Source organism: Poecilia latipinna, unplaced genomic scaffold (genome assembly GCF_001443285.1).
Source record: "Poecilia latipinna isolate Pla-1442-1.1 unplaced genomic scaffold, P_latipinna-1.0 Scaffold639, whole genome shotgun sequence".
Taxonomy (NCBI): Eukaryota; Metazoa; Chordata; class Actinopteri; order Cyprinodontiformes; family Poeciliidae; genus Poecilia; species Poecilia latipinna.
In genome coordinates this window covers 129810-144718 of record NW_015113255.1, presented here as the reverse complement: position 1 = coordinate 144718, position 14909 = coordinate 129810, and the positions used below count along the sequence as shown (strand labels likewise).

The 14909-nt window shown below is 41.1% G+C and overlaps 2 protein-coding genes across 3 annotated transcripts in view; one reads left to right on the top strand and one right to left on the bottom strand.

The window, feature by feature from the left end:
- The first annotated feature begins 693 nt into the window (after positions 1 to 693).
- kiaa1143 (KIAA1143 ortholog) lies at positions 694 to 3248 on the top strand. Of its 2 annotated transcripts, none has more exons than XM_015043567.1 (3): positions 694 to 898; positions 2497 to 2638; positions 2737 to 3248. In XM_015043567.1, the coding sequence occupies exons 1-3, from the start codon at positions 785 to 787 to the stop codon at positions 2952 to 2954; spliced, it is 474 nt and encodes a 157-aa protein (XP_014899053.1). In that variant the 5' UTR covers positions 694 to 784; the 3' UTR covers positions 2955 to 3248. The 2 variants fall into 2 exon arrangements, with proteins under 2 accessions (XP_014899053.1, XP_014899052.1); XM_015043566.1 differs by having other exon boundaries at positions 697 to 898; positions 2497 to 2647.
- A 1718-nt stretch (positions 3249 to 4966) lies between these two features.
- Positions 4967 to 14909, bottom strand: part of LOC106954228 (STT3 oligosaccharyltransferase complex catalytic subunit B) — a 31459-nt gene continuing 21516 nt past the window's right edge. Inside the window, exons 8-16 of the mRNA XM_015043560.1 lie at positions 9695 to 9743; positions 9429 to 9583; positions 8524 to 8735; positions 7951 to 8138; positions 7669 to 7840; positions 6357 to 6530; positions 6169 to 6282; positions 5869 to 6078; positions 4967 to 5155 (exon numbers count right to left, since the gene is read on the bottom strand). Of these exons, the coding sequence (XP_014899046.1) occupies positions 5075 to 5155; positions 5869 to 6078; positions 6169 to 6282; positions 6357 to 6530; positions 7669 to 7840; positions 7951 to 8138; positions 8524 to 8735; positions 9429 to 9583; positions 9695 to 9743 (1355 nt within the window). The 3' untranslated portion in view covers positions 4967 to 5074. The remainder of the gene's footprint in view (positions 5156 to 5868; positions 6079 to 6168; positions 6283 to 6356; positions 6531 to 7668; positions 7841 to 7950; positions 8139 to 8523; positions 8736 to 9428; positions 9584 to 9694; positions 9744 to 14909) is intronic.

Genomic DNA, 14909 nt, shown 5'->3' with positions numbered 1-14909 from the left:
ACTAATAGGGCGATATTTGTGCCTGTGAAGAGGGAGTTAAAAAGAGTTTTGGAGTCAGAAATCCACTGTGCTGTGTGTGTGTGTTTCAGAGAGAAATATTACTGATTCTGTGAGACACTCGATTTTTCTCGTTTTTATCAATTTATGTCGTCATTTACGTCAGAATCCCACTAAAAGTAATAGTTCCCTTCTCGGGATCAAGCTGAACGTTTTGATACCACTTTTGTGGGGGTGCACGCAGCGGTACGGCCGCATTAACGGTGACGGAAGAAAAATAAATAAACTATAATAATAGAGACATTCTATTGGGTGTAGAACAATAGTTGCCTGCCATGCAATGCATGGAGGCTGCTTTACCTATGCATTTCTATGGCAGGCACCAATTAATATAATTTTAAAATTATCATTATATAAATAAGTGCATAGATATCTACACTAAGCAAAACACAAACTCCACCTGCTAAAACTTTCTTTAGACAAAGTTGGAAAGTCACACGCAACAATAAAGATCGATTGATCAATATGTAGCATTTCACATATTCTACATATTGATCAATATACTATCCTTAATCAAAATTATTGACAAAAACAAACGCATTAAAATATTATTTTATAATAATGACTGATTTTATTTTGAAAGCGTCACTAGTTTTCCGCATTCCGAGTTTTTCACGTTGCGGCGATGTTTTGCACCAATCACAGCAGCTCTTGTAGTCACGTTCATGTTTTGGTGCATTAGCCTGGTTAGCCCGTTAGCTGAGCTTCTGTTGTAGATCATTTAGCGATGAATAAAGGGAAAGCTAGCGGCGTGTCGTGGGTCAAACCGGCGGAGCCGTCCTTTCTGAAGAAGTTTAAAACCGACGTGGGATACAAAGAAGGACCAAATGTTGACACCAAGGTAAGATTCTGTAGAAGTGGGACACGGTCAGCTTCAGGTTGGGACCCGTTTCATCACCAATTAAGTAATAATAGGGAATCGATTTTGTCCCTCCAGTCCCCCACCCCAAAAATTATTGAACTAGTCATCAAATTTAGACGAAACATTTTTAATCAGCCTCTCATTACAGCTTTACAAAACATAAATAATTTGTGATAGCATTTTCCCCCCCATTAAGCAGAGGGATAAATTATTCGGATCTTAAAGGAATGAATTATGAAATGAAATGTTACTTCAATATTTGGTCCCTGAAGAAGAGAATCGGTTCTTAAACTGGGCTGCATGTCGGGTAACTGCAGGAGGTGAGCACCGCCATTTTAGACACGTTTATCCTTCCCTAAATCTAAAGTATATTTGGTGATGAAGCTATTTTCTTGGTAATAATTTAGTTAAATTAAAAATTACTTAATTTATTCCAAAAAGAAATGAAATGTCATAAACTCATATCATCCAAGTATCTTCAAAGAGTTGTAGATGGTGATGCTGTGGGCAGGAAGGATCTCCAGTAGCAGTCAGTCTTGCAAAAAATCTAAAGAGGTCTCTGACTGAAGACTCACCGATACTGTATATTGGTCTTATGACATGCTAGAAGCTCAGTATCTGGGCAGCTCAGATGATATTTCACAGTAAGACCTCTTGGATGGAACCATAAGTTTTTAGATAGTACTGCTAATCCAGCTCATTTGTTTTAGCTTCTTGCATAGTGTTCTGCACATCCTGGTTTAACTGAACAGGTGAGCTTAGTACAATGGTTGCACTGTGTACATCAAGGTTATTATAGTTAACAAAAACTAACCAAATAATGAAAACGGAAATTGAGAAAAAATTTTTAACGGAAATAAATCCATCCATCCATCTTCTTCCGCTTATCCGGGATCGGGTCGCGGGGGCAGCAGCTTCAGAAGGGAGGCCCAGACTTCCCTCTCCCCAGCCACTTCTTCCAATAATTAATGGAAAAAACGTATAACTGTAATTATATTGTGTTTATAAAACGTATATGAAATGATATAATTTTCTTTGTTTTGTTTATTAGCCTTTTGAAATGATGTGAAATATATATATATATATTTTTTTTTTCCACCACACAAGCAGTTTACATCAACTGTTAGCAGATTAATGTTCTCCATTCTCCTCTTGGCAGCACATAAGCTGTGCCGCAAAATGGAGACAAACAACTGGGAGACAGAGTCAGTCGATGTTCAGCAATTAAATACATTTTCTGAAAATGCTATCTCCTGTTGAGTATTTATTACCCAGTGGATGTTCACAATACAGTACTTTGACCTTTTGAATACTACACCTAAAAAATTAACCAGTTTGTAAAAAACCATTACGGTAGCTAATAAAAAGCAAACAATATTTAATAACTAATAAAAGCTAGCTAGCACACTCCAAAAGTTAACTGAATTAGACAAAAAGTCACAACAAAGAGTAAAACTTAACTTGAGTTACACAGTTTTATAACCCTGGTGGACATTCTATACAATAAGCCCTCTAGTGAAACTCAACATGTGTTAGACTTGACCTTATTAGACCTTTTCCTATCTTTGCTCTCTCAGCGTCAGGCGATGCCCACGCCGGACGACGACAGCGGAAGCGACCGAGAAGACGAACTGCCTCAAGTCGTGGTCCTAAAGAGCGGAGACCTGAGTGCAGACGAAGTGAAGAAACTCAAGGGTGAACTGCAAACCGGAGGCGAGGGTGAGAAAGGTCAGGTCGTTCCTCTAGTTACACAACGGGAGACAGCAGCGGTTGCAGCGTTAAAACCCTTTGCCTTTTCCTCTCTGTCCCATTCACAGGTGAAGAAGCTCCTCCGGATGGCAAAATTCTCTTCAAGAAACCAGCCAAGCGCTTGTCCTCTGACAAGTTCCAGGGCATCACTGCCAGCTCCAGCAAGAAGAAGAAGGAAGACAGAGCAGGAGAGCAGGAGGAGGACAAAGACAGAAAATCTGGGAAGAAAGTTAAAAATAACAGTCTGCTGTCATTCGGAGATGATGAAGAGGAAGAGAACGATTAAACGGAAGACACGAGTGAAGGATAGAAACCAGAAGCGATGTTGAGGAGTTAAATGTTGTCATGTTTGGTCTGAAAGGACGTCTCCATTCTCCTGTGTTTGCTGCTCAGAAATCTGAGAACAGTTTTCACCTCCAGCTGGACCAGCGATCATTTCTGACAAAATCCACAACCGCTTTCATGTGTATCCGGTACCGCTCTGACGTCTCCAGCAATTCCTCTACTCTTTCTGTTGCTTTTAAAAGCCATACTTTTTCAGACTGAGTTTTTTCAGAGTTTCTAAAACTCTCCATTGTTCATTTTGGGTAATGACCTTTTTTTTTTCTACTTTAGACGAGTGGACAACAAATTATCCTTGGCAGCTGTCCTCAGATTTTTAAAGACCTGACCGAACTGTAGAGATGGATCAGCCAGCTGGTCCATCAACTGCCATGACTCTAACTTTACTAGAAATACCAGCATCACTGCTCCGGGATCTTACCGAGTCCAAACCTTCTTTCATCAGCACCACTGAAAAAAGAAGGAAAAGTGGCACATAATATATGATATAAAGGCATATTTAGAAACCCAGCACAGTGCTGCCTGTAGCTCACAATGTAAGGAGTCCCATCTGTCTGCACAGAGACATTCTGCGTGTCACATCAGCAGAACGCCATGGAGGCCCAAACCTGACCGTTACAAAGAAAATCTGAAATATATAAATGGCCCAATAAATCAATCAATACACTTAAAAAGCACCAATGAATTTACTAAAGAAGAATTTTATCTCATTTATTAATTCACTAATCAATAAATGATGCTTCATACTGTCTGATTTTAGTTGGCTATGAGTTCTACAGTGAAATATTTTATCATCTGACAATACATTATGGGGGGACTATGACCTGTTAATGCAATTTTTCATCACAATCCCCTCCAGATCATAAAAAAATATGTAATTTTTATATCAATCTGACAAAATCTTTTGATGGTTTTTTGCAGTAGTGTCCTCCAGTTTTTTTTTTCTTGTTAGATGTTTCTATTTCTTGCTTGAGGAGTATTTTTTAATTATTTAAACTTATATTTTACATATTTAAAAAAAACATGATTGAAAAACAGGTCAATTTAAGATAAAAATTGCGGGGGGCAGGGCGGTTTGGCATTTTTTCCCTCATCTTCCCTCGAACTTTGAGGCCACCCCAGCGCCCTCTTGTGGCCCCCACTTTGAAACACACCAGGTCAATTCATACTTTCCAAGGAAAACACAAGTGTTAAAGAAACTTTAATCGAACCTCTTTATTTCAAAAGGTATGATCAACTCCCACACCTGCATCCAGATCATTACAATTGATGGAAGAACGTTTTCTCTCTGAAAATGGAGCCCGGATAAAAACCTTGAATTACGAGGACGGGACGGGTGCGCTTGCTTTAGTCTCTGCACCGTCTGCTGTCCGTCTAATAAATACTTCCCCCCCTGACAGAGCAGCTGAGGAAAAGCCCAGCTGTTTCTGATGAGGCCTGTCCCGACGCGAACAGCTGGATGTTGTGGCAGAAGCCTCACAGCAGAGGTAAAGTCGGCTCTAGCAAGACTCAAACTGGTTTTCACCGCAGCATCCAGGAGCGAAAAGGGAAACCGAGGAACTGTGTGACTGGGGGGAAATTTAAAAAGCACGGTAATGTTGCACAAACAGAAATCTGCAGGCAGGACGCGGGTTTGGAGTCACGTTTAAAGTAAAAGTGACAGAATCCAGTGAGGCGTGATAAATGGTGCTGACCCAGCAGATGGAAACATGGCGGCTGGTTTCCAGCCTGTATGACTGAAGGAACCTTCTCGAAGAGCTGAAGTGCTGTCATGAGTTCCTGAAAGAAGAGCGGTTAACATTTGGCTCTAGCATCCTGCTGCGGTTACAATAAGGGAAGGTCAAAGGCCATGGTTTTGTTTTTGCTGCACCTCCTGGATGAGCTGCGCTCCGTTTCCGGACGGAACCTTCTGGAGAAATTGATTGGTCTTGATCTGCTGCATCTTTACTCCTGCTGTGTGTGTGTGTGTGTGTGTGTGTGTGTGTGTGTGTGTGTGTGTGTGTGTGTTTCTGGGTGAAGGTCTCCTGTCCTGCTGTCAGTCTGCATCTGCTGGTGGTCAGCTCCCTACAGAGACTTCTTGGTCATTTTCTTGCCCTTCTTCAGGGACAGCTTGTTCCTGATGAAGCCCCGCTTCCTCTTGGCTGTCTGCACACAAGAACAAAACAATAAATACACATCAGGTTGAAATTATTCAGAAGTATTCAAACCTTTTTTTTTTTTTTTTTACATTTAATCACGTTGCAACCATAAATGTGCTGTATTTCAGTATGACATCATTTTGATCTGGAAGGAAAATGATTCCTAGTCTTTACAAAAAAATGTTTTTGTGGTGTTTGTTTAAGCCTTCCTGATTGGGCAGAGATCGTCAGAGTGTCAGTATTCCCCACAGATTTGTTACATTAAACCTACATCTACATTTTAACTGTAGATGTAGGTTTATCACTGCAAAAACACCAAATCTTACCAGGTGTTTTTAGTTTAGTTTCTAGTGAAGATGTTTAAGTTCACTTGAAATAAGACAGAACTAACTTACAAGTAACTCTTCAGACAGATATGAGCTTGTTTTAAGTCAACTTATTAATTACATGGAAAAAATATACTGTAATAAGTAAAATAATCTACCAATGGAAATATTATATTTTTAAAATCAATATTGAAGAATTATTTACTTAAAACAATCTCCTACATCTTACTGTAAAGTTAGTTATAAGTTTTGATTTATTTCAAGAGTACCAACTTATTTGCAGTAGAAACTAAAGCTACTTATTAATATTTGGTGTTTTGCAGCGATTGTCCTGATGGAAGGTGAATCTGTTGTATGAAATGCATCATAGTGTTGGGGTAACCCTGACCCTTACCTTTTTGGAGGTGTACTTCTGCCTGAGGATGTCGGTGCTGCGCAGCTTGCCCTCCAGCCGGTCCCGGTTCTCCAGCTTCTTCACCTTGTATATCCGGACCAGCCAGTGCTCGGAGGTGAAGGCCTCCTCCAGGTGCTTCAGCTTTATGTCCTTGTTGCCGATCTCGGCGTTACGGGTCCGGTCAAAGCCGGGAGGGGTCCGGAAGTCCAGCTTTTTACCAGACGTGAACAGAAACAGAAAAACATAAAGGTGGTGTTCTGATTTGATGACACTGGTTGCTGTGGTAACAGCAGCTGGTACCTGCATCTCTCCGAAACGGTAGTAGGACATCTTGTACATGAGGCAGTTGAGCAGCGTGGGCGAGCCGGCCTTGTCCACCCGGAACTCTCCCTGGGGGGTGAAGTAGTCGCTCTCCTGTGAGAGTAGGGTCGGGTCAGAAAAGCAATAAAAAAAAGTCTTGATACCTGCGGGGTCAGAGGTCAGCTTACCCTGATGTCCTTCGGGTGCTCCCCCTCGGCGATGCGAACCATCCACAGGAACTTGTTGATGTCGTCCCCTGAGTAGCCGATCACCCCGCCGAAGATGATCAGGACATAGTCCACATCCAGAGACCTCATGATGTCATAGGCCGCCGACTCATTGGATGACATTGCCTTGCCCACCTGCATCAGAACACACACACACCACACTGAGCACATACTCATTGTTCAGCCGCAGGGTGAACATGTCTTCCTTTTGGTGGAGGATGATGAAGACGACACACTTCGTTCTCAGAGCGTCCACCATGTTGAAAAAAAAAAAAAAACGGCATTCATTAACGGATGAAGGACCTCAAAGCAGATTTCATTCAACCCAATAATAATCTGATAGTTTGATCTTGTAGGAATTCATTATCTGTTTTGTCAGAGAATCGTTCCAGAAGGTTCCATCTGTGAGTAGGAAGGATCTCCTGTAGCAGTCCGAGTTCCTTTTACTAATACAGTGTTCACTCCTTGCAAAGTTCCCCAAAAATTTTCAAATGAAGTCTGATTGACAATCCTCTTAAGTATGTGATTTTCCATCCACATTTTTTCTTTCCACTTAATTTTCTCTTAATATGTTTAAATTGAACACTCTGAACAATCAGCTTCTTGTGGACCTTTATCCAGTCAGGGTGTCCTACTGACTCAGAGAAGTGTAGAGGTTCAGGAAACCTCAGCAGGTGTTTGGAGTTCATTTGCTGATTAATGTGTGAAAACCATCAGTTTCCCAGTTATTTTATGACCTGTGTTCTTAATGTCTGAGACAATAAATTTTGGGTTTTCATTCTCTGTAAACCATAACGATCAAAGTTGCAAGAAATAAAGGCTTGAAATATTTCTCCGAGTCTCCTTCAGACGAGCCAGCTTCAATTAGCAAACAGCTGGTGGAACTGAGCATCAGCTGAGCTCATTATAGGAGCTACTTCTCAGTGAAACAGATAAAAACATTAAAGGGTTAATAGAAGAGCCATTATGTGAAGGCGTCCTGGAGGCGGAGTTTCAGAAAGAGCAGGAGTTTCTTAAAGAGACAGAGGCCCAATTTAAAGGTGCTAAATTACAAAGTCAAATTTCTTTTAAGTAATGTGATGTATAACAACTGAAGTTAACAGCTATTTAATTTTTCTATGAAATGTCACCATGTGGCTGAAAACCACAAGATGCTGCCCCATTAATTATAGTTCTGTTAGAGGAATCAGCATGTGGGGGATCTGCAATGTTATTTATCATCATTTGGAGAGTCTTTAATGAAAAGCTGTGTGGAAGCAGAGGCGGCTCTCACCAGAGCGATGTGGCTGTTGTTCCAGGTGTTGTTGTCCACCAGAGTGGTCCGGTTGGCCATGCCTGCTATCTGGTAGCCATAGTCCCACCATGACATCACTCTGGCGTGTTCGTCTGTGTTCTGCCTCAGCCAGTAGTACGCCTCCCGGAAGTCGTCCAGGATGTTCCGGGACCTGGCCGGGACAGACGGAAACATGTCATCCATGTGCTTGCCTCGAACACCCCCCCCCCCCCCCCCCCCCCCCCAACCCTGCCAACGACCCCGGCTTGCGACTTGGCTCACCCGTCGTGGTTGTAGGACGCCAGCACCACGCTGGGGCTGGAGTAGGCATTGCTGGTGACCCAGGTGCAGTGGACGGCGAACATCATGAGCAGCATGAGCATCAGCATGGTGACAATGGACTTAATGTTGGGGCCCAGGCCCTCCTCCGGCTTATCCTGCTCAGAAACGTGTTTCCTCACCTTGCCGGCCTGCAGGGGGCGAAGTCAGGACAGGTTAGTGAAGGTCCAGTAGGATTATTACACACATGCAGAAGAAAGCAGCTGGTTATCAATCACTTCAAGTGTCATGGTGGATCAGATGTCATTAAAAATCTAAAAAGGCTTTTTAGATACTTTTTAGAGCTGCAGCTAATTGTTATAGCCATAGATTATTCAGGCAAACAGAAAAAATTTTACATTCTGCAGATTTTTCATTTAACCACTTCACGCCTTTTTTTTTATACAATATTAGAAATAGCAATTCAACAGATTTACAGACAGATTTATTTTCTAACTTCGCATTCAGTTCAAAACAACAGCTAGCGGGCCAATCACAGGTAAGGCAGCATGCCTCGGGCCCCTGGCGGCCCCTCACCTTATCATAGAGGTTTCCTGCGTTCTTCCTGTCGTCCTCGTCACTGCTGTCCTCTGCGGGCGGACTCTGTCTCTTCATGTCGTCACCCAGGTAATGCTCGAAAACGCTGGAGAAGGCCACGGCCGACAGCATGCACACCACCGGGGTCAGAGTGAGCATCAGGCGCACCATGACGCCGGCGAAGTACACGGCGCTGATGGCGTACAGCGCCACTGGAGGCAGGAGGCAGACGGGGTTAGAGGCACTCAGCTACAGATGAAACCACAAGTTTGCATACTCCTGAATAATAATAATAAAAAGAAAAACACACTTTTTATTCCTTACTGTCTGAAGTTACATCAGACCAAACTTCTCTTGTTTCAGGTCAGTTAGAATTATTTCAATTATTACTATTTGCTAAATGCCACAACCAAGAGACAGAGAGACAGACAGCTAGGGATAAAGACAACGCTAAGCCCCGCCTCCTGGCTCTGATTGATCGTTTCTAGTTAGCACTGGGAGAAGACAGAGGAGCTCCATTTTTTCACAGATTATCTGTCACATAACACACTGTCACAACATGGTGATAGTTTCAACAAATCTTTAAAAAAAAAATTAGTTTTTTTTTTAATAAAAGTTACTAATTGCTGCTTTAATGGATAGTTGTATTAATACATTCTGCCATTACTGAACCTTTAAGGTCATCCATATTCTTGATATGGCCCCAAAATTCTACAGGCCGTCACTGTGAAACGACAGAGTTCCTTTTCCTACAGTTTGTTTGCAGTGATGGATCCTACTTCACTTTCTGTCAGTAAACACAAACTCTGCTTAAAAATCATCAAAGTGGCTCTGACGATAACTCTGGCTGCCGGTTTCAGGACCTCTGCTGTAAACAACATGTCGATGTTTTGACGTGAGCTTACCAAAGACGCGTTCATCATTGATGTTCCTGATGCAGAACCAGAGGCCAGCAGGGAACGTACAGACCAGGATGTGGAGGTCGAAGAAGAACGAGACCCAGGTGGTGGGCTGATGCTCCGACACCGAGGCGATGATGGGAATGTGGATCTTAGCATAACTGTGAAGGAGAGACAGCAGCAGCCTTTAGAAGCTCTTCTTCCACTTTATCTCCCCCCATGAATGTTATTCTACAGACAGGAATGTCTTTAATCGAACTGTGAGAACTCACCCGGTGTCCCACAGGGAGTAGAACCGGCCGCTCCACGGAGCAATGTACCCTGGAGGGGAAACATGCAATGTTTGAGCTAAACAAACCAAAATGAACACACACTGCAGGGTGTGTGCCAGTGGTGTGACATCTATACAGTAGTTTATGTGCCCTGCATGGGAAGACCCACTGCGCAGGTGAACATCAACATGTCTGGCACTGCAGCATATGCAATGTGATCTACAGGTTGCATGTGATCATCATGGCAACCTGTTCCATGTTTTCTAAAGATAACATGGAATGAAGACGGCGTCTCTGAGGTTAGGGGGGTACACAATATATCAGCATTGATCAGATATAAGTAATTATTTAACATATCGGTATGGATCCAATGAGTAAAACAAGGTTGCTAATAGCAACTGATGTTTATTTCCTTCTTGTTGCCATTTATGTTTCTGGAGGAAGCTGGTCATGTGGAATTTATTCAATTATGTGACAGTGATGGCGCAGAGGATTGTGGGTAGTTTAACTGAAGCAGAGAAGCGGAGTGGTCACTTTTACAAAGGTGTAGGAAAATATACATATAATATCAGTAAATATCAATTATTGGCTATGACTGCAGTATTAACATTGGTCCAAATTTTCATTTGTGCATCTCTGAGATTCCATCAGCTGCATACTACACATATGAGTCACTGCTTCAGAATGTACATAATGATAATTTATTCATATAGTGGATGTTGACCAAAGTGCTGTACAATTCATTACAATAAAGATAATAATAAGAACAAGAAAAAAAATATAAAAGTCAAGTAAAAAAAAAAACCCACAAATATACACAATAAATGTCATCATAAAAGAAACTTTTACTTCTAAAATCCCAAGCTACACTGTGCAGACGCTTTGCCTGGACTGTTAAAGATTGATGTTCTCTGCATGTCAAATGTTTGAAGTGTGATGAACTAATACCCCAAGTGGTCAAATTTCCTAATAATTTGACCACTTGGTGGCACCCATACACTTTATAAAGTATTCAATTTTCTCTTCAACAGCCACGTTCCTAAACTAGTTTAAAGTTTACTGGATAAATGTGGTTGTGTTACATTAGTTGATCAACAAAAGGTCACTCAGAACCATTTTGGTTTGAGAACAGGCTCTGTGCCAACACACTGTGTGTTTCCTTCTTCACTGAGCCAAGTTTTTGCCACCTGCTGCATAAATAATACATGTGATACTTTATTTCTTAAATTCATCATTTCTAGATCCCATAAATCAAATACTTGTACTACCAATGACAGGGTAGAAGGCTGAATAATAAGGATGATTATGTTTTATCTGAACAGAAATAGCTGCTAATTGTTTGAGCAAACTGCTTTGGTGCTGAAACACCTGTGCAGTTATGGTTCTGATTAGCAGTTTGTCACAACTAGATGATTTGTGCAGAAACAATAAAAACAGCATACATTTTTAAACACAGATTAGATTTTAGATTTGATTTAGCAAGAACAAGACGTAAAAGTAGGGGGAAACAAAACAACAAAGCATCATATTTGTGTTTTATATCTGTAAATGGCTGCCCTTCTCTCCAAGGGGTTTATTATTTTGTTTATGTCATTAGCATAAATGTGTTAAGAATGAGAACAGGCTCCATGTGGAACAGAAAGTATTTTAACAGCACTTTGCCAGCTAAGAAGAGAAGCGGCTGGCAGAGTGTTCACCTCGTTTTGTCGTTCCTGAGCTTTTAGAACCGAGTGATTTGGCTGTAGTGAGCTTGTTGTGTCTGAGTTACCAGCTGAAAAAGCAGACCCATTATCATTGACAGGGTAAAAGCCCCATCATGGTAATTGCTATCAAAACAACCTTTGCTCGCTAATTCCAGAGTTGTTCCCTCGCAGCACGACTCTGCGGCATGAACAGGAATGGACTAACGCGCTCATTCAGCTCCGCATTAGCTTTTGCCAGACGATTAGCTTCGTCATCCAAACTAAACACAATGGTAGCCATTTAATCTCAGGTTTTCAGGGTGATCTCATAGAACCCCTTTAACAAAACACTAAAATGAGTAGCTGTAGCTGATTGTACTACAGTAGGTTTGTTTTATTTTTCTAATTTATATCTAAAGTGTATTTATAAATTAAGTTGTACACCATGTAAATATTTTCTCTTCCCTTTAAGCTGTTTTTTTTGTTTGCCACCTCCATGAGGAAGGGTGGGTAGAAGTCATTACATCTCTGTTATGGTGCTGATTTGTCAAACGAGCTCAAGGCTGACCATCGACAGACGAGTTAGCTTAGCGGGTCGAGGGGGTGATGGTTTGTGCAACCAGCCAGCAACAGGATATATAGGCGCACATCTACAGGAATGAACACGTTGATAAAGTTCCATACTTTATCTCAGTCGATTCAGAAGTGAAAGTGAAACTTATATCTGGCGCCCCAAACCATCCCTGACAGTGGGAACTTCACTCTGAACTTATAGTAACATAGACTCTGGTCTTCCAGACTCTGGGATCATAATTTTTTAAATGAAATGAAACTTTTCACCTGATGAAAGGACTTTGGACCACTAAGAAACCGTCCAGTTCATTTTCTCTTTAGTCCAAATAAGAGGCTTCAGGCGTTCTCTCTGGTTGGACACCAAGAACAGAACATTTGTAGCCCATGTGTAGGATTCATCTGGATGTAGCAGCTCTTTAATCCTCAGTCCATTCCTTGTGAAGATCCCCAAAATTTGTGAATGGATTCTGCTCATCAGTCCTGTCAAGGCTGCAATTCTCCCTGTTCTGGTTCTGGTGCAGCTTTACATGTTTTCCTTGCTATGACTAGGCCTGTCACGATAACAAATTTTGCTGAGCGATTGTCTAAAAAATTATTGCGATAAACGATAATATTGTTTCAAGACCTTTCGACACTGATTTAATGGAAATTACTAATAATGCATGCAATTTCCTGCCATAGATAGATACATTTTATTTTCAAAATAACACATAACACTGGAACTAATAAATTAAATAAACAAAACAACCAAAAACAAAAATAAAATGGATTCTCAGTCTCCATTAACAAAAAACGTACTTTAATAAAAACTAAACGACACAAAGCCAAAGTGGAAATAAATACTGCATTCAACCAAAATAGTGCAGATTATGAAGTCTGTATTGCCCTTCAGTAATCACTAGATTTAAATGGAGGAGATGGGCACATCCGACTACCTAATGCAGTAGTTCACACTACACGATTTTTTGCCCCCATTTTCCCCTTACGATAATCTTAGAAAGTTGGCCGATCTAAGATTGTCTTAACCGATGATCCTGTAGTGTGATGTAGATCGTCGTGGCCGCTCCGATCTAAATCAGGAGTTTTCCCCGAATGGGAGCTTAACGCTGAATGTGACAGGGAGCCAATCAGAAAGCGCGGATTCTCCTCTGTGATTTCTGAGGGGAAATTACGAGGGGAATCCCAAACAGCTGACACAGCGACAGGAAGTCCAGCGGACATCTGAGATGATATGTGGAAACAACATTAATGTTTATTCAACATTTTGTGCAAAGAATATAGAAATGACAAGGGAAGGAGTTGGAGCCAAATTGCTACCGCAGTTGATGAACCCGGTAAGTTTTCAGCTGTTCTTCGTTAACGTGACATGAATGGGTTATAATGATTTTCATTCAGTCAGGACTTTACGCTGACTCTAGCCACATGCATCACAGGTAGATTCTAGTAAAGCATTGATTAATGTCTGGTTTTAAAATTAGTTAACTGGACTTGTAGCCATTATTTTGTGCCCATGTGGCTGGACACCACACGGCACGACGAACCCGATCGAACAGTTATACCTAGGATGTCTGTCGGCTAATGTGTGGTGGTCTCAGGTTTTGAAAATGGGCTGACAACTCTTTTAGTGTGCGCTGGGCATTACAGAAAGGAAATGAAGAATGGAGGGTCAGTGAAGAGCACCGGAGTTGAGCCTTTTTCATTCAGTGTCAACAGAAAGAAAAAACGGCAGGAAGAGACGATAAAGCTGATAATTAAAATGAGGTCAATAGGTTTAATTTATTGTGCAATTAATTGATTTATCATTTATTGCGACAGGCCTAACTATGACTGTGCTTGGATGCAGTACTCTGAACAACCAGCTTCTTTACTAGTGACCTTTTGTGGCTTCCTCTCCTTATGGAGGATGTCATGACTGTTTTCATCCTTGAGAGAATTCGGAAACCTCTGCAGGCATTTTCAAGTGAAAGTCTGGTTCGTTTGAGAAGGTGTGAATGCATAATCAAACTCTAATGCAGACCAGAAAAAATAAAGATCTGGTCCACCTACAACCCTACGTCTCAATTCGGTTGAAATAAACTCTGGTGCGGTTCAAATGTATCTTTGAATGCCAAGCTGACTGGAGACCACTCCAAAAGCAGGAAGTGGACTTTAGCGCAGGGAATTCAGGAAAAATGCAACCAAAACTAATGTGTGAGTCTAGCTCTAGAGGGAGAATATGGTTCATGGTCTTTTGTCAAATGGAAAAGCGAAATCCTACAACCACTAAAGTCTGATGCCACTCCATTATGTTTACGTTTTGTGAAAAAGGAAGTTGTTTGCATGTCTTTTTCAGAAGTTTTCATGTCATTTCCTTCAGTCGTTCTTGGTGCAGTGTGAAAGAGAACCACAGCAGCTAAAAATAGAACTAATGTTGCAATTTTGGTCAGCGAGTCTACTGGCCTATCGGGTGTGAAAACAGCCTTAGTCATTGGAGTAATGGTGTGACAATGACTCGTCTACCTTTTTGACAATATTCAAATTTTCTGAGACAATTCATTTTGGATTTTCATTATTTGTAAGCCATAATCAAAAAGACAAGAAATGTAGGTGTGAAATATTTCACTATATGTAAAGAATGTGCATAAAATGAGTTTCACTTTCTAAAAAAAGTGACAAAAATATATTGATCTTTTTTATGACATGCTAATTTTTTGAGACATACCTGTACAGGCGTAAACAAGACCCAGAAGTCATGATTAAGGTGAGATATGTCATTCATATTTTAAGCATAGTTTTTCCATCATTATTCTTCTTGAAAATCTTGTGAACTCTGGTCAGAGGGATGCCAGAGAAGTCTCACTTCTGTTGGATTATGACAGAAATGTTTAGTGAGAGAGTCTAAAGCTGTGAATCGCAAGGGCTACAAAGCACCAGCAGTAAAATATTTAACCTCCAGTTGAACAGATTTTGTTTCTAGTGTT

Excerpts from the sequence above, each read along its gene's own strand:
- kiaa1143 (XM_015043566.1), top strand. The coding sequence starts at position 785 with ATGAATAAAGGGAAAGCTAGCGGCGTGTCGTGGGTCAAACCGGCGGAG. Across the intron at positions 899-2,496 it reads GACCAAATGTTGACACCAAG|CGTCAGGCGATGCCCACGCC; the intron begins GTAAGATTCTGT and ends TTGCTCTCTCAG. Across the intron at positions 2,648-2,736 it reads CGGAGGCGAGGGTGAGAAAG|GTGAAGAAGCTCCTCCGGAT; the intron begins GTCAGGTCGTTC and ends TCCCATTCACAG.